The sequence below is a fragment of the Acinonyx jubatus genome, chromosome A1 (assembly GCF_027475565.1).
Source record: "Acinonyx jubatus isolate Ajub_Pintada_27869175 chromosome A1, VMU_Ajub_asm_v1.0, whole genome shotgun sequence".
In the NCBI taxonomy this organism is placed as follows: domain Eukaryota; kingdom Metazoa; phylum Chordata; class Mammalia; order Carnivora; family Felidae; genus Acinonyx; species Acinonyx jubatus.
The window spans coordinates 78,296,884-78,314,742 of NC_069380.1; the positions used below are offsets into that span (position 1 = coordinate 78,296,884).

General features: G+C 54.3%; 1 protein-coding gene across 2 annotated transcripts in view; it reads right to left on the reverse strand.

The window, feature by feature from the left end:
- The window catches only part of IRS2 (insulin receptor substrate 2), a 32,340-nt gene extending 14,787 nt beyond the window's left edge, over positions 1 to 17,553 (reverse strand). Inside the window, exon 1 of one of the 2 annotated variants that reach the window (XR_008296518.1) lies at positions 5,002 to 17,553. Coding sequence is in view for 1 of the 2 variants with exons in the window: in XM_027065216.2 (XP_026921017.1) it covers positions 12,990 to 16,983 (3,994 nt within the window). In the remaining variant the exon portion in view is untranslated. The remainder of the gene's footprint in view (positions 1 to 5,001) is intronic. The other variant, XM_027065216.2, reaches the window with a different exon arrangement.
- Between the last annotated feature and the right edge of the window lie 306 nt (positions 17,554 to 17,859).

Below are 17,859 nucleotides of genomic sequence, written 5' to 3' on the forward strand. Positions count from 1 at the left end.
GTCGGTTGAGCGTCTGACTTCGGCTCAGGCCATGATCTCATGGTTCATGAGTTCGAGCCCGGCGTCAGGCTCTGTGCTGACAGCTCAGAGCCTACAGCGTGCTTCGGATTCTGTGTCTCCCTCTCTCTGCCCCTCCCCCTGCTCATGTTCTGTCTCTCAAAAATGAATAAATGTTAAAAAAAATTAAAAAAAAAAAGACTTGGACGCTTAACCGACTGAGCCACCCAGGAGCCCCCTCAGGTGTTTTTTCCTTTAAAACATAAGGGGTTTCCTTTAACCCCCCCCCCGCCCCCAAAAGGAGATTCTGAGGACTCGATAACATTTAGAAACGTTTTAGAGATTACAAAGTGCCTTACAAATGTCTGTGTAATCAAGTATGCAATTCCGCCAATAGGCGGGTGCTTTTATCTTGTTCATCATCTGCCGGTGCCCCTCCCCCCATCACATCTCAGTGCCTCAACCCACCTGCAGGGCTGCTCAGTCTACATGCTACTTTTGAGAAAGAAACTCAGGAGTGGCAGGCAGAAAAAGACACAATGGCAGAATTAGATGACTCCAGTCGAAAAGCTTTTAAATGCTCTATATATCGTTTCAAAGACTGCTGCACTTCATGCCTGTTAAATATGACATGAAGTCTTTACAATGGCTGACTGGACTCTACAGGTCACTGTCCCTGGTCATGTCCCCCTCTTCACCTACTACTCTCCCTATGTCCCTTGTCATCACTCACACTGATCCACTTCTTATTCTGGACCATACTAGCAAAACTTCTGCCCCAGGGCCTTTGCATGGCTATTCATTCCCTTTGCCAAATGGATTCTCCCCCTAAATATCTACAAGACCTGCTTCCTCATCACCTTCAAGTCAGCACCTTTTCCCTCTCTCCCTTCCCAGCTATATTTTCTGGAGCATTTATCACCACCTACAACACTTGCTGATCTGAACACATTTAAAAATTAAATGTATTTCCTAGGTTTCAAATATAAACCTGAAGTTACATTTGTATTTGAACGGAGTACCTTTTGTGTTTCTTTTTAGCTTGGAAACCAAACCTCTCTCTTTCTGGCCTACACTCTAATATTTTTCAAAGGAGCGAAACATTTGATAAGTATTTAACAACTGACAACTGGCATCTTTGTGATGAAAACATATTTAACAGTCTGATTAAATCTGAAAGTTGAAGGGAGACCTAACCTTTCTGCCTCGGTCTCTCCTGCCCACAGCCCATCTTTCCACTCTCCCAAGCAGCCATTAAGCGAAGTTCCTATTGGTGTGTGTTTGTTTTTTCCGGAAAGAACAGTTAAAAGGCGGGAAGATGTAAGAAGGACAGAAAACTTCTCAGGAAGCCGCTGGTAACCAGGGGAGGGGGCATCCCTGGCTAGGTCATGGGTATTTATAAAAGGACGGGATCTATGCTTTCAAAAGGGCTTCAGATCCTCCTGCACACCATTAAAGGTGTGTCGTAAGAAAATACAGCCCTAGCTGGAAATTGTTAGGACAGGGACTAAAATCTACATGTTCACTTTTTACGGAGGGGCCACCGGCAGACAAGCAGCAGCAGTCAACATCTCAAATGTGAGCTTCCTATAGGCAGCTAAGAAAGCTCCGGGGTTGTTGAAGAAAGAATGAGTACATGGCAAGAACTCGCTTCAGACAATGAAAGAGAGAGCATCTTGGGGCACCTGGGAGGCTCAGTCGCTTAAGTGTCCAACTTGATTTCAGCTCAGGGCATGATCTCACGGTTCAGGAGTTCGAGCCCCGCATCCGGCTCTGCGCTGGCAGCATGGAGCCTGCTTGGGATTCTCACTCTCCCTCTCTCTCTGCCCCTCTCCCACTCTCACTCTCTCCTTCTCAAAATAAACAAACATTTTTAAATAAGAGCCAACATCTTTGTTAAGCAGGAGTGGATGGTGAGCCAAGAAGAATCAGATGGCACAGGAAAGGGAGGTCATAACCTCGTGTTGGGAAGTTTCTGGAAGACTACCCCTGAACGCAAAGACTGGGCACAAAGAGAAATCCCAGGACGGTTACAGGGCAGGCTAGAGAGCCGCATCCAGGAGCTGGGTGGGTTTTGCATCCAGCAAAACCAAACCTATAGTTTCTGAGAAGTAAACTGATCCAGAAATGGTGCCTGATGGGACGTACCCCAAGAGTGTGGGGGGGAAGGGACTCAACGCTGGAGCGGCTCCTTCAGAATCTTCCAGCAATGCCACCCCACTGTGAAGGGTGGGCACAACACCCCCCCGCTCCCGCCCAGAGACAGCCTTTGTGAGGGGTTCAGATGGCCCCTGTGGCTGCTGGGGGGTTGGTACACACGGAACCTCTGTCAGACTGGCTGAACCGTCTTCAACCTTAGGAAATGGCTTAAGACCCGAAAAATTCTGAACATTCCAGCAACAGAAGACAGACTCCAGAGTCGTGGAGATTGGGTGCGTATCACCCAGAGTTATTCTAGGAACTTAATTAAGTCCTTCAAGCTGGAGAAACTCGGGTATTTTACTGCTGTGGTTATTTCATTTGGAACAAAGACTGCTAATAAACCGGCCGTACTGATAAGCGAAGCTACAAATAGTGATAAGAAGTAAAATGGAATTAAGGTGAATCAGTTCTACTGTATCTTTAAAATTCTGATACGACCCTCCATACCAAAACGTCATTACATTTGGAACCTGCATAAACTTTCAACGACAATGCTCATTTGGAAAGAAATGTCGAAGTAGGTAAAACTCCGAAGAATGTTTTCAGATTCATTAATGTTTGTAACGTTGTCAGGCTTTCCTATCTAGTATTTCCACAACATGCGTTATTCAAGTTTTAACTTTTTTACTGACCCAGCTGAAGTTAGTTTTCTGATGCTGAGTGTAAACTAACATTCCCCTATAATCCTACAGGGGGAAGAAATATTGAATTCTCAGTTTTGCAAGTAATAGCAAAATTATATCTAAAGGTTTGCAACTGAACTGTACGTGCATTAGAAGTTGACTGAGCCAACTAATGAAACGAGCTTCGGAAAAGTGTTCATCATTCGTAAATCTAACTGGCAGAGAGTATGAGTAGCTAACGGATTTGTTTTCTGTTTCATTTGCATCGCAAAGTGCTATTTTAGGTCACTTTTATGCCAGAAAACAACTTATGAAAACCCTACTGTCGTATAAAAACAAAACAGAAGCACACATTGCCACAAATCACCTGAGTAATTTATCTTTTAAAAAATGCATCCACGGGCACCTGGGAGGCTCTGTTGGTTAAGCGTCCAACTTTGGCTCAGGTCATGATCTCAGGGTTCATGAGTTCGAGCCCCACGTTGGCCTCTGTGCTGACAGCTCAGAGCCTGGAGCCTGCTTCAGATTCTGTGTCTCCCTCTCTCTCTGCCCTTCCCCCACTCGTGCTCGCACGCTCTCGCTCTCTCTCTCTCTCTCTCTCTCAAAAATAATTAAACATTAAAAAAATACTGGGAGGCTCAGTCGGTTGAGCGTCTGACTTCAGCTCAGGTCATGATCTCATGGTTCGTGAGTTCGAGCCCCACGTCAGGCTCTGTGCTGGCAGCTCAGAGCTAGGAGCCTATGTCTCCCTCTCTCTCTTTCTCTCTGCCCCTCCCCTGCTCACACTCTCTCTCTCTCTCCCCCTCTCTCTCTCCCTCTCAAGTATAAACATTTAAAAAAATTTTTTAATTAAAAAAAAAAGCATCCAGGCTGTAGTGTAAGAAACTGACCACCGGACTCTCCCTTTCTAGCAATTTCTGTCCTCTCAGGAGCACAGGAGCTCCAGAACGCTGTCGGTTTCCCCAAGCCCCGGTTCCTCCACGCATTTTCTTCGCACAAAATCAACGTGCCGTGCGCCCGCTAATCCCTGCCTTGTTTAATCCCGTTTATTGCTCAGAGTTTCTAAAGCATGATTTGCAGAGTTTTCAGACTGAGTAAGAACATCCTGGCCTATTTCCAAAACCTCTCCCCCACGTCACAATCTCCCCCCACTCGTGCGCCCACCCTTCACCCTTCACCCGGGGCGCGTGGGCATGGCCTCCACGGCAGGCCTGGGCCACTGACAGTCGTCCCTGCTTTGGGTGGCTTCCCTCCACCTGCACCGGGCAGGCTGCGCTGAGGAAGGGATCCAAACCCGGCCCCCGGGGAAAGACCGCTGGCTTCCTTCACCAGGACTCCCTACAAGCAACATCGGAACATCAGGATCTTGCTTCCCAGCTCTAATCATTCGACCCCGGAAGCGCTCCGCAGGGCCAGAAGCCGGACACCGGGCGCTCTGACCCCAGCCCCCCCCCCCCCCCCCCCCGAACCCGGCATGGAAGGAAGCAGCGTCTCCCGGTCTGGCCGACCCCGGGGCAGCAGGTGGCCCCGGATCCCGCGAGGCCGGGTGGAGTACGGATGCACACGCCGCTCACAGTGGCAGGCGCGTGGCCCCGGGGCTGCCATCTGCTAGGAAGGAAGTCGTCTCTCCGAGGATGCCGAGGATGCCGGAGAGACTGACGGCTCACGTCAACAAAACCCTGAGTCACCCGCTAGAGCACAAGCCCGCGGATCCCGATGACATTTTTTTAAAAAACACGCACAGCTTACGAATTTTTGTCTGTCTACACCTTCCCTTTACACCCTTTGAAAGCGGGGTTACCGTCGCCTCGTGAGGAAGGCAGAAGAACCCTTTCTCCTCCTATAAAAATCCAGTTACATGTTTTTTTTTTTTTTTTTTTTTTTCTGAGAAAAACAAGATGGGCACTGGTGGAAGTATCCAGTCCCCGGAAGATTACCGACCACCTCGCAACACCCGATGGGCTAACGTGTCCGTCCTTAGGCAAATTCTACACCAGTTAGTTTTCAACCACACTCATCAAGTAGGTTCATGGCCCGTTTCTCAGAAAACCACTAATGGACTCGTTCACGATGAGGAGTACATGATATTTCACTTCTAGAATAAATACATCACAAAGACATCTCAAGCGGTGACAGGATCCGCGGGGCCAGGCGGGACCAAACACAAAGAGCAACTTACATTTTCCCAGATAATAGAGGCTTTTCCATTTGAATCACCCCAAGAATTTTCTTCTTCTCTTTTCTTGCTTTCTTTTTTTTAACAAGCAAGCACATGATCTTGAATGTTTGCCAAACCTTCGCTCCTTCTACCTCACCAGTAAACACTGCCCACATGGCCGTGAGCCGCGGTGTTTCCCTAATTTCCACCACACTTCCTTATTTAGGTGCCTCAGCCTGTCTCTCTGTCTGCCTGTGGACCCGTTAGGCTGTGTATGAAGCAGTTTACTAAGACGTCCTAAAGTAAAAAAGACAGAATACCACTTCCATAGAGGCTGGGTTGTTCTGAAGGGAATGGGATGTATCTTGGGAGAAAGTTATTCATCAGCACACAAAGGACCACAGACACAGAGCATACTCTGTTCTTTCTTGATAATATTTACACACATTTCTACCAACCAATTAAATGGTGACCTTGGAGAAGACGTCTGACCTCCCTCGGCCTCTGTGCTCACAACCTTAAGGGAGTTACAGGATACTCATGGTTCCCAGCCCTTCTCCCTCACTCAAAGCATCCTTGTATTCTCTTCTGATTGTGTCCACACAGCGTGGAAAGACTTTTAACATATTTGGTTGGAGGGCAGGGCGGGGCGGGATCTTATCAAGCATAATCCACAGTTGGCTTTGCTGAAATGAAATCAGCTAGAGGAACAGGAGTCTTGTGGGTGCAGACGACGAGGAAGGGAGACTGGAAACCCCCAGAACAGAAGAGCGGCCAACGACCGGCAACAACTCGAGAATCCACAGACACAATGACAGCCGTCAAAGTCCTATCCAATTCTAAGCGCTTCTCACCGCCAGGTGTTAAAACTGGTTTAAAACAATTAGGGGGCTTTCCTTCCATGCCCTTCCTGCCTGACTGCCAGCATTGTACTCCAGATGGATAAATGCCCCGAGGAAAGAAGAGAGAAATTAAGTAACTGTCACCCAAGTGAAATCAAAAACAAAATGTTACCTTGAAAGTTGCGCTGAGGCTGGTCTACATAAAAACCGGAATGTAACGATTGCTGGGAGCTTCCAAAGCACAGCCGGGGGTGTAGGACTTGGAGACAACCTGATCTCATGTAAACAGCACTGGCTGGGGATCAGGTGCTCCCAGGCAGAACGCAAGACAATGCTGGTCCATCAGAACCCTTCCCCAGTTCACCTTGTGGCTCAGGGAACCTTTGGGTGAGTCCCCCGGCCTCTCGAAGCTGCAGATTCCGCATTCCCAAGAAGTGGCCCAGCCCACGTCACCAGATTATGAAATACCATGTGGTAACATAGGTAAGAAAATGTCTCCACGCTATGAAGCAAAGAAAAACACTTTCTGGATTTTACACAATTCTTTTGACCTAAAAGGGGATGGGGCACGCATTAATCTTTTGGTATTGATCACGACAACGGATACATTTTCAATTCAGCATCTCCAACCCCAGCTGCCTCTTTCAAATTCATTCATTGTCCATCAGTTTTGGTATTGTTACACGCAGTTTGGAGCCAAAAGATGATCTGATTTAAGTAACTCCTTTTAAATCTGCATGGAGGGAGCTTGGTATCACGTTCATAAGTATTAAAGATTATGCGTTAATACCATGTAAAAGCATAAATCATCGTCAGCTAAACATGGAACCTAAGGTAACAATTAAAATCACATAATATAACGGAATCTGCCATAATCCCTTTTTAGCCATTGAAAACACTGAAATTTAATACTAGACTCTAACAATCCACTCAAGCGTTTATACCACTACCATATGGATGGATCAAAGCAGCAGTAAGATTATAATTATACTTCAGGTTATAAAGTTTTAACACGATTAGAGTACACGTCACTATTCAGTAGCTGAATCTCAATTAAAAAAAAAATTCACGCCAAGCCTCTTGGAACATGACTACATTAGAAATGGACCCCCCCCCCCAATATTTACTTCTGGAAAATTTGATACTCCTTACAATCAATACTAAGAAACCCACGAGTATTTACAAAGTGCTACACATGTGGTCATTTATCTTGAAAGTATATGATGTACCACAGTATCTGACCAGATATTGCAAATTTCAGCAAAAACACAGTAAGGAAGGAGTGTTTTTTAAATCTTGTCTGTGGGCACGAATATCACGTGCGGCACAAGAAAACAGGGCCACATCTGAAGGCACATTTACGCCGTCAAGTTTCACAATGTCCCTGCGCACGTAAAAGCAACCTCGTGCCAATTTTATAATTTTCTAGTCCAAGAAATCGGAACCGCTGACCGGACTGTATTTTATCTCTGGTAAACACGCAGCCTTGAAATTTTAGCCCAATTCCATCTCAGCATGCGCATGCGATGAATTCAGTCAAGCAGCGAAAGCACCGCGCACAGAAGGGTCCTGTGTCATCCACACTCACGGAGCGAGATGCCAGCGTACAACATGCAGTTCAGCTGCTTCTCCTCAAACTTCCCTCTGAGCCTCTCGTTTCAGTGCAGTCAACACACACGTCTCTGGGGCTCTCTAGAAACAACTCGAATCGTCACTAGCAATTACCGACTGAAGCATTTCCCTTCAACGGTTGTCAGAAGAGAACCCACCACTGAACCCGGTCTCCACCGATCTACCTTCAACAATTACTAACAAAACCAAACCAAACCAAACCAAGAACACTGCAATCTTGAAGGACGCATTCGGGTGAATAAAACAAACACCGCGCCTCCCCCTTTAGATGAGGCTGGTGCTGTTTTCACGAAACCCACCACCTGATCAATAAACATGCTTGTTTGTAACTGATCACTTTAGAGGTTCAGAACACTTTGTTTTCATTTGCTCATTAAAATGCCAACGTGACAACGCCTTGCTCAGTTTGTCCAGAAATATGCATTCTATTCATGTCTGCAGGAGAGAAAATCTACAGAGAATTCCCCTATTATTCGTGGACTTGCTCAAGAGCTGGCTTCGGGGGCCCGTGCTATTTCCCTCTGAGTTTTTCCCCCACTCTACTTGGCACGGCAGATGAAAGAGTAAAGTTGCATTTTCCCTTAAGTTTCTGAGGTGAGACAGGACGACTGGATTCTGCGCTACCCCCAAAACCAAAACAACAACAACAACAAAACCCTCTCCACTTGCCAAATCTGATACCCTAGTTAACTAGCTCCTGGAGCTACCCTTCTACAGAAAATGCATTAGTGGGAATTCTTAACAGAAAGCCCACTTTGCCCATGCTGTGACTAAAACTGCTGAAGTTCTCCTCTTCAGAAAAAGAGACACAGATTCACTTGATACAGAGAACTCTAAAGAAAACAGCACGTTAGTTCTCTATTAAAATTCCTCTTCAGGAGGCACGGGCCCGCAGAAGAGTAAACGAATCAAACAGTGGAGGTGTTCCTACGGTGTCTGACGACCAAACGAATCCAAAGCACACAGCAGTGGCCACCCTAACCGAATCAACCGGAAAACTGAAGCCCCAGGCCCAGCACTGGATTCAGCAGCTGCAAGTTGACGGGTTCTGTGTTTTCTTTTGATACATCCCGCACGAAGAGCCCACACTATCAATTAAAACACTGTAGGTTCATTCTAGTTCTCAATTTTCATGGTGACAGTATGTCTTGGTATGTAAACAAGTCACAGAAAGAAGGTAATCAAAAGTACGGTCTTCATGGAGTTTCAGCAGGAGGATGCTATTTTCCTCAGTTGTTATTCTGCGATGTAATTTAAAACGCCACTCCATTGCAATTGATAATTATCTGCGAACAAAATCTCAAGTTAAATAAAGAGGGCGAAAACGTGGTTCTTGGAGACTGGAGTGGAAGCGGCAGTCAAGCAGAAAAGGCATGCAATTCTTAAAAAGGTATTTGCTCCATTTTCAGGGGACTAGGAGTTGTTGTTTGTTGTTGTTTTTTTAAGAACACTCATTGACAAAAGTGAGTTTCCTATAAACACTCACGGTTTCAAGGTAGTACCAACAACATCATTGGATTTACCAGCACGATCCTTTGGAAGAGCATTTTAACTGTTCCTGATTTTTATGATCTCCTGGACCTCCCGGGGGCCAAGGACACAGGAGGGAGAGGGCTATAATTGCCCCATTTTACAGACAGAGAAAGTGAGAACCAGGGATTAAATGGTTTCCCTCTGTCACACAATGACTCATTAAGATCAGCAACCAGAAACCTGGTTTCCTGATTCCTGGTTTAATGTTCCACATACTATGCTTCCTTCTACGAAGTACTATTTTCGTAAAGGTTTCTCTTTCAATAAAGGAAATAGAACAAGTCACGTGACTTTCATTCACGAAAGCCTGTGTGTTTTCATAAGCACCTTGGCTGTCTGTTCCCGGGAACAGGGCAGGAGCGGTGCTCCTTATTATCTTATTTCGACAAGAGCTGGCCGACCGAAGCAGGGAAAGCACGCCCGACAGAAAAATAAAGGGCATGTGGTCAAGCAATCTCACTGGAGTGCTAAAAATATTCAAGTTCTTTGTTTTAAGACTTCAACAGGCAATCTTTTTAAACATAAATTGGGACTGTACTGTACCTTTGGAAACCTTCCTCTTACCCCCAACTTCTCTGACCCTAGGACATGAATATATGGTCCTTATATCAAACAAAATTTAAACGGCAGATGCTTTCAGTGGTCATTCTTGTCTAATCTGCCTTACTCGTACACAAAAACCAATTTTAGAATAAAAATCCCGCTAAAGAGGAACACTAAGACAGCACCTTTCATAATACACACCAATCTATCATCATAGCACAAAAATGTATAAAATGAATTTTTACATGCTGTTTTAAAGCATAGATTCAGTATTACATTTCCAGGTCCCAAACAACAACACTCTGACAGATTGGTTAGACTTTCCTGCACATACACACACAAAACACACGGTAAGTACCCTCCCTTGCTCCCTTAGTGAGACGCAGAATTTAGAGTTCAGTTTTTACTTGCTCTGGATCAATACACAACGATTGTATTATACATGCTATTATCGTGTGTTAATGCAGAACATGCACACATGCACACACACACACACACACACACACACACCCCGAGGGTGCATTAACTGTGTCTTTGGTTCTAGCACTATAATCCCCCATCCCCAATTCTATGGTAAACAACTACCAAAGGCTGGCTACAGGAACCTTACGTCTTTGTTACCACTCATGCAAATGCCAACCCCTATGCAAATGACCCCAGACTATTCTGCTCTGGCATAATTAACGACGTGTCTCCGTGTGGAGCTCCAGGAACTCGGCAGGGACACACACACCACTTCCCAGAGCCCGGCCAGCTCATGCGATGACCCGGGAGCTCTTTTCCCACTTCATCTTCAAAGAAATGCTTTCCAAGTCCTCCTGCTATAAATCATTCTCCCAAAGGACGCTTATCTCCCATGAACTTCGTATTTATGAGCACCATGCACAAAATTTCTACAGCCACACGTGAGTTAAATAACAGTGGACGTTCATCTGGAGTTTCTAAACGTTTCCCTCCTGGCTCTGCAGACCACAGTTCAGGTTCCACGTGAATTAAGCCCACATCCTTGTCTTTCCTAGCCTCCTGTTCTCTGTGTCAAAGGAGCTTACTAGAAATCCATTTATCATGGGGTGCTCCTCACAGACCGGTTTTGGCACAATGGGTCAACTGCAGCTCTCGATTTTGCTTAAAAATAGTCCTTTTCCTTCTTAAAAGGGTGTTGACCACAGTGCTCACAGAGACTCTGGAAAACCAGCAACCAAATCGGATCTCATCTTTGCTCAGCCACTCCGGGGCATCTGAACTGCGGTTCCGGCTTCAGTCCTGAATCCTATAGGTTGAAAGGAATTTTATACTGGTGGGAACACAGAAGCAGCTAAAATCAGGTCTCTGGCTCGACTTATCTCCCGCAGCTTAAAATGATCCCGAGTCTGGAAAGGGCATTATATCATACATGAATCACGTTTCTGAATGTATCTCCTTTATCAGAAAGGCCTTGAACCCTTTTCGGCTTGCAGACACAAACCCCCTGCTCACTCCTGCTTCTGCAGAAGCCCGCTCCGGGGCCCTCCGACTCCAGGCCGGGTTTTGGCCGCCTACTTCACCCAAAGCTTAGGTTTAGGTGTTAGGTTCTCAGGCTGCTTTGCTTCTCTGATGAGAATCAGATTTCAGCAAAGTGTGCTTTCGTGTTCACTAAGGCATAGACCCATTTGGGCACACGACAATAACTTTTGTGTGTTTGTCTCTTTTTTCCACTCAATTCCGGTCACGCTGGTGTGTTTCTATGGTCTGGGTCCTAGACTTTACTCGTCCTCCAACTTCAGGGCACAGTAGCAATTTTTCAGAAGTACCTGGACCGCCTAACTGAACTGCGAACAAAGTGACCTTTAGTTGAGAGTCGTCGTTGACGGGGCACAGTCTGACAAGTTCCAACTGATTTAATTCCACGCTCAAGCACCATATTCCTGACAATTCTCTAGGACTCTTTCCACCTTTCATTCTATGGTTTTAACAAAAAAGTAAAGAGCTCTTCCTTTTATATTAGAACAGGCTGTTTACTCCATAGCCGTGCTGTTAAATCCCACGGACTACAGGTCCCAGGCATGTTACAAGCCTTATGGCGGACTTAGCATTCGGCCGGTCTGTGTACTTTACCGACAAAAGGTGTGCGGATTCCCAAGCCACCTCGACCATCACCCTGGATCCGCTGCAGACTGCTGACCTTCGGCCAACATCCACCTAACACCACTCTCACGGCTTTCGGGTTCCCACACAGCTTCCACCTTCCTAGCAGCAACCTCCCCGCCCCGCAGAAAGATCCATAACTAGAAACTTGTGAATTGAACATTCACCCCCTCTGCCCCCAGCCCAGTCTACACCACCAGCGGCAGAGCAAACACACCGCTCTCTCCTCATGGATATTTAATGGACTGTGAACAACACCACGGGACACCAGGCTCTCGGACTTGAAAACACCAGTGCTGTTGTCTCCCGCCCGTTTTCTCTAAAGCACTGATTCTGAAGCCCGACTGCACGGTAACATCCTCTGGGCAAACTCTGAGAACTGGTGCCTGGGCTCTGCCCACTGGGTGCTTTGCTTGAGTGCGCCCTGGGTGAGGCCCATTCCTTGAACCTCCTCAGGTGAGTCGAACACAGGACACAGTTCTCAGAGGATGCCCCCCCCCCCACACACACACATACAGCATCCCCCCAACAGCATCCGCATAGCCTGGGAATTTCTTAAAAATGCACATTCTAAGCCACACCCTAGACCTGCTGCATCAGAATCTCTGGGGCTTGACACGGCCCAGCCCTCCAGGTTTCTAGCAAACACAGACCAGGTGACTCCCGGGCAGGCTCAAGTTTGAGAACCACTGCCTTGGTGTGGTATTTAAACACTGTCACCGTTGCAGACCCTCAGGAGAAAGAGAGTCTCCCTTAAGGAAAAGCCCTGCAGTTTACTTGCAAAACTGAAACAGTTAACTAACTGTTCCCTGTTGCAGCCACCAAAATGGATGCTCATTTTCCAAATGACTTTCAGACTTGTTTTTGTAAACTCTGAGGCTCAGCAGAAATCAGGGGGGACCTGGTTTCAGGAAAACAAAGAGAAAGGTGAGGGAGCAGTCAGGACTCCAGGGCAAGAACCACCAGCGGGCACTCTGGGGGGGGGGGGGGGGGGGCTAAATCGGGGAGGGGGGGCGGGACTGGCCCTGCCCTGTGAAGGAGGAGGAGAGAGGCGGTGGGAAAAGAACAAGGGGGCGGGGCCCAAACAACTGAATCCCAGCCTCCTGGGTGCGAAGCTGCACATTCAACTCAAAGACCACTGGGCCTCTGCGGCTGTTTGGCGAAGAAGGAAGCCGGGGGAGCCAAGAGGAAAGCAAAACAAGGCGGCTCGTCCAGTATTTTGGCGCTTGTGTCCAGGTACCAAAGGAGCGGATGGTGGTGAAGCCAGAGCGGCCCTCTCCCGGGCCATCCCACCCTGCCTCCCGCCGACCCTCCGCAAGATTCCAAGGGCCTCACCTTTCACAATGGTGGCCTCCTTCAGGTGATGCGACAGGAAGTCAATGCTGGCATAGGTGTTGGCAGAGGGCAGGGCGCCAGGGCCGGCCCCCCCGCACACCCCACCGGTGCTGCTGCCCCCCACCGCGCTGAGGAGACCCCCCAGGCTACGGGTCCGGCCCCAGGCGCTCTTGTCTCCCGGCTGCGGATGCGGAAGCTGCTGCGGGCCGGGCGACAGCCCAGGTTCGTCCCTCACGTCGATGGCGATGTAGTTGAGGCCGTTCTGGAAGCCGGCAGAGGTCTCCCTGCGCATCGGAGAGCCGCTGCCCCCGGGGCACCCGACCAAGCCCCCCAGCTGACTCGGTAGCCACGGCCGCCCCTGCTGGGGGGGCGGTGGCTGCAGCTGGCGGGGGGACGTGGGGCGCTCGTCGCCCCCAGCCAGGCCGCCGCCGCCGGCCCCTTCGCTGCTTTTCCTGAGAGAGACGTTTTCCACGGAGGCCGAGTTGTGGCGCTTCGGGTTGTGGGCGAAGGACGGGGACACGGGGGTCACAGTGGTGGTCGAGGAGAAGGTCTCGGAGCTGTGGCGGCGGCGGCCCCCCTGCGGGTCTGCGCGGATGACCTTGGCCCCCCGGTGCGGGTCCGGGGGCTGGCTGGCCTGCAGGAAGGCCTCCACTCCCGACACTTGATCCCTGAGACTCAGCCTCTTGACGCCGGACGTGGGGCTGGTCACGCGGGCACCTTCCGGCTTCGGGGGGGCGGCGATGGGTTGCGGCGGGGTGGCAGCCACGCCGAAGGCCATCTCGGTGTAGTCACCATTGTCCCCAGTCTCCGAGGACGACGAGGAGGCAGCGCTGGGGCCCTGGGCGGCGGGGGCGGGGGGCAGGCGGTACAGCTCGCCTGGAGGGGGCGGCGGCAGCGGCTGCGGCTGCAGGGCAGAGGCGGGCGCCACAGGGCGCGGGGGCAGCGGCGGGTAGGGGGAGGAGGCCTCGGGGGACAGGAGGGCGTCCAGCGAGCCCACGGGGTCCCCGCCCTGGGGGCCCGGCTTGGGTGACTTGGGCGAGCTGAAGTCGAGGTTCATGTAGTCGGACAGCGGGGAGCGCTGTCGGCTGTCGCCGCTAGTGCCCGGGGTGCCCGAGCCCAGGGAGGAGGCCGGGCTGCTGGCGGACAGCAGCGAGGACGACGAGGCGGCCGAGGCCAGCAGCGGGGGCGCGGGAGGTGACAGGCGAGCTCCCGCGTCGCCGAAGTCAATGTTGATGTACTCGCCAGGGCTCTTGGGCTCGGGCGGCAGCGGGTACTCGTGCATGCTGGGCAGGGTCTGAAGCCCCTCCAGGGACAGGCGCGTGGGCCGCACAGCCCGGCAGCGCTGGTTCAGGAAGCCCTCTGGGCGGCCGCCAACGCTGCCACCTGGCCTGCCAGGCGAAGGCACTGCTGGGTGAGGAGGCTGGGCGTGGTCGCCACCGCCGCAGCCGCTGGATGTCGCGGTCCCCGGGCTGGCCGGCGGCTCCAGCCTCTCCTCTTCCAGGATGCGCCCCACCGGAGAGCTCATGAGCACATACTGGTCGTTGTTGTCCCCGTTGCAGGTGTAGGGAGCCTTGTAGGAGCGGGGCAGGGAGCTGTGGCAATAGCCGGGCACTCCCCTGAGCGTCTCCCCGCTGCCATGCAAGGCGGCCGAGAAGAAGTCGGGAGGGGTCCCCGAGGCGCCCGCGTCGCTGGGGGACATGTTGAGGTAGTCCCCGTTGGGCAGCAGCTTGCTGTCTGCGTTCTCCATGGACAGCTTGGAGCCACACCACATACGCATGTAACCGCTGTCCTCGGGGGAGCTCTCCGCCGGGGAGCTCGCCTTGTAGCTGCCCCCGCTGGCCGGGAAGGCCCTGCCGGCCGCAGGCGTGGACACCGGCGCTCCCGCGGGGGGCAAGGCCGCAGCGGCAGCCCGAGGCTGCAGGATCTGCTTTGGGGCGGACACGCTGGTGGGGCTCATAGGCATGTAGTCGTCACTCCTACAGCTGCCACTGCCACCCCCCGTGAGGGCCGCGCCAGGGGTCATGGGCATGTAGCCGTCGTCCGTGCCCAGGTTACTGCTGGAGCTCCTGTGGGAGCCGATCTCGACGTCCCCGTAGTCCTCGGGGTAGGGGTGGTAGGCCGCTTTGGGAGACGAGGCGGGGCAGGACGGGCAGAGGCGGCCGGAGCTGCCAGAGAAGGAGACCCGCATCAGGGTGTATTCGTCCAGGGACGCAGAGGAGGGCTGGGGCACGGGCCGCTGCCGGGCAGGTGTGGTCAGGGAGTACGTCCGCTTCCTCAGGCCTCTGTCCACGTCCTGGGCCCCGTCCCCGGAGACTCTGCGGTAGGGGCGGCCACAGTGGCTCAGGGGCCGGTCCATGGTCATGTACCCGTACAGCTCGCCCCCGCTGCCGTCCCGGGCCGGGGGCGTCTCGGCAATGGACTCCGGCGTGTTGCTCCGGTGGCTGCAGAAGGCTCTCAGGTCCCCAGGGCTGGAGCCGTACTCGTCCAGAGACATGAAGCCGGGGTCGCTGGGGGACCCCGAGGCCGAGGCGCTGCCGCTGGAGGGCCGCTGGCTCGCGGGCTGGTGCAGGGGGTGCTGCAGGTGCGGGTGTGGGCCCGGAGGCGGCGGGTAGGAGCCGGAGCCGTGCCCGCTGCTGGACGACAGACTGCTAGGGCTGGTGGCTGCTGGGGGCGAGTGCGCCACGGGCATGGACATGGAGCGGCTGTGTTGCAGGGCGCCCCCTGCCGGCGCCAGCGCCACCTTGCCCGCGCGGCCGCCGCAGCCGCCGCCGCCGCCGCTTAGGGTGTGTGAGCGGCTCAGGGGCGTTCGCACCGGCCCGGGGCTCAGGGGACTCCCGGCCACCGACACGGGCCTGCCGCCCGCCGCCCCGGGCCCCGCCGCCGCCGCGCCGCCGTCGCCCTCGCTGGCCGTGCGCACCCGGCACGAGCTGCACTTGGCTGCCGGCGGGGTGGCGGCCAGGCTGTCGGTGCGCGAGCGGCGCACCAGGCCCGTCTGGCTGGGGGGCAGGTTGACCAGGTGGTGGTGGCGGCGCGCGCCAGGGACGCTGATGGGGTGTGTGGAGGACGAGCCCGACGACTGGCTCTTGCTGCGCGGCCGGAACTCGAAGAGCTCCTTGAGCGCCTTCATGGCCTCCAGGATGGTCTCGTGGATGTTCTGCGCCACCACCGAGTCGTCGGCCTGCATCCACAGCTCACCTGGGCCCGTGACGGCCGACCGGCCCACCTCGATGAAGAAGAAGCTGTCCGAGTGGCCGCAGCGGCGAATGTTCATGAGCTGTAGCGTCACCGACGGCTGCTCACAGTTAAGTTTCACAAAGCCGATGGTGCGCGCCGACAGGCACAGGCGGTACACGCCCGTCAGGTTCCTGCTCTGGCCCAGGCCCTTGGGCTTCAGGTTCACCTGCCACACCTCGCGGTAGGCGGCCGAGGCGGGCGCCACCAGCCCGTAGCTGTCATCGGCCGCGGCGGCGCCGGCCGAGCCGCCCAGGGCGCCGGGCAGGGAGGCGCTGCAGGACGCGGCGGTGGCGGCGGCGGCGGGGGGCGCGTCGCCGGCGCCCGCGCGGCCCTCGCTGACCAGGTCGGTGAGCGCGCGGTACCAGCCCTCCTGCTCCTGCTCGTTCTCGGCCGCCACGGCGAAGTACTCGTCCTTGGTATAGAGCGCGATCAGGTACTTGTGCTTGGCGTCGGCGCGCTTGTTGATGTTCAGGCAGCAGTCGAGCGCGATGACCCGCTTCGGGGCGCCCGCCTTGCTCCGCCACTTCTTCTCGCTCTCGTAGTACTCGAGCCGCGGCGGCTGCGGCGCCGGCCCCCCGCCCGCCGCCGCCGCCTCGTCGCCGGGCCCGCGCAGCACGAAGAAGCGCTTGTGGCCGTGCTTCTGCTTGCGCAGGTAGCCGCACTTGCGCACGCTGTGGTTGTTGTTGTTGTTGTTGTTGTTGAGGTTGGGGCCGTCGCCACCCGCCGGCCCGGGGGGCCCGTGCAGCGGCGGGCTCGCCATCGCCGGCGTCTCAGGCCGCGCCGCCCGGCCCGCGGTGGAGGAGCCGCGGGACAGCGGAGGGGGCGCGGGCGGGGGCGGCTCCCTCCCCGCCCCCCCACCCTACCCCCTGCTCGCCCGCCCGAGCCCGCGTCCCTCGGGCCCAGGAGGTGGGGAAGGTCGGGGGAGGCCCGCGGGGGCCGGCACCGCGCGGTGGCGCAGCGCCCTCCGCGCTCCCGGGCCCCAGAGGATGCCCGGCGCGGGCGGTGGCCGCCCCCTGGCCCGGCTCCCCGCGGCCGCTTGCCTCCCGGGCTCTCGGGCGGCGCCTGGGGACTCGCTGGCTGGGCCGGGAGTCGGGGTCCCCGAGCCGCGGGGCCGAGCTTAAGGCGCGCGCGGCCGCACCGGTCCCGCCGCCGCGCCGCGCTCCGGGGTGCCGGGGTGCGCCCGGGCACTCGGGGTCCGCGCCGCCACCCGGGCTGCTGCTGCTGCTGCTGCTGCCGCCGCCGCCGCCGCTGCCAACGGCGACCCGGGATCGTCGCGGTCCCCGCCGCACAGCGAGTAACACATCGCGCACCGAGTGACTGAACTAAGAGCAAAACAACATGTGACTCGGCGTGACGCAGGCACACACGGCGCGGCCGCCCCGCCCCGCCGCCCGCATTGGCGCCGCGCCCCCCGACGGACGGCCGGCGCGGCCAATGGGCGCGGGCCGCGGGGGGGCGGGCCGCGCGCCCCTGCCCCGCCCCCCTTTCTCCCCGGGCTGCGTTTCCCGCCGTCCCCTCCCCCTCCCGCGGAGGCCAGGGCCCGGGTGGGGTGGGGGCCGGCCCCGGCCTCATTAATCAGAGGCTCGTTGTGGATGCCGGCGGAGGAGATGCCACCCAGGGCGGGAAAAGGGGCGCG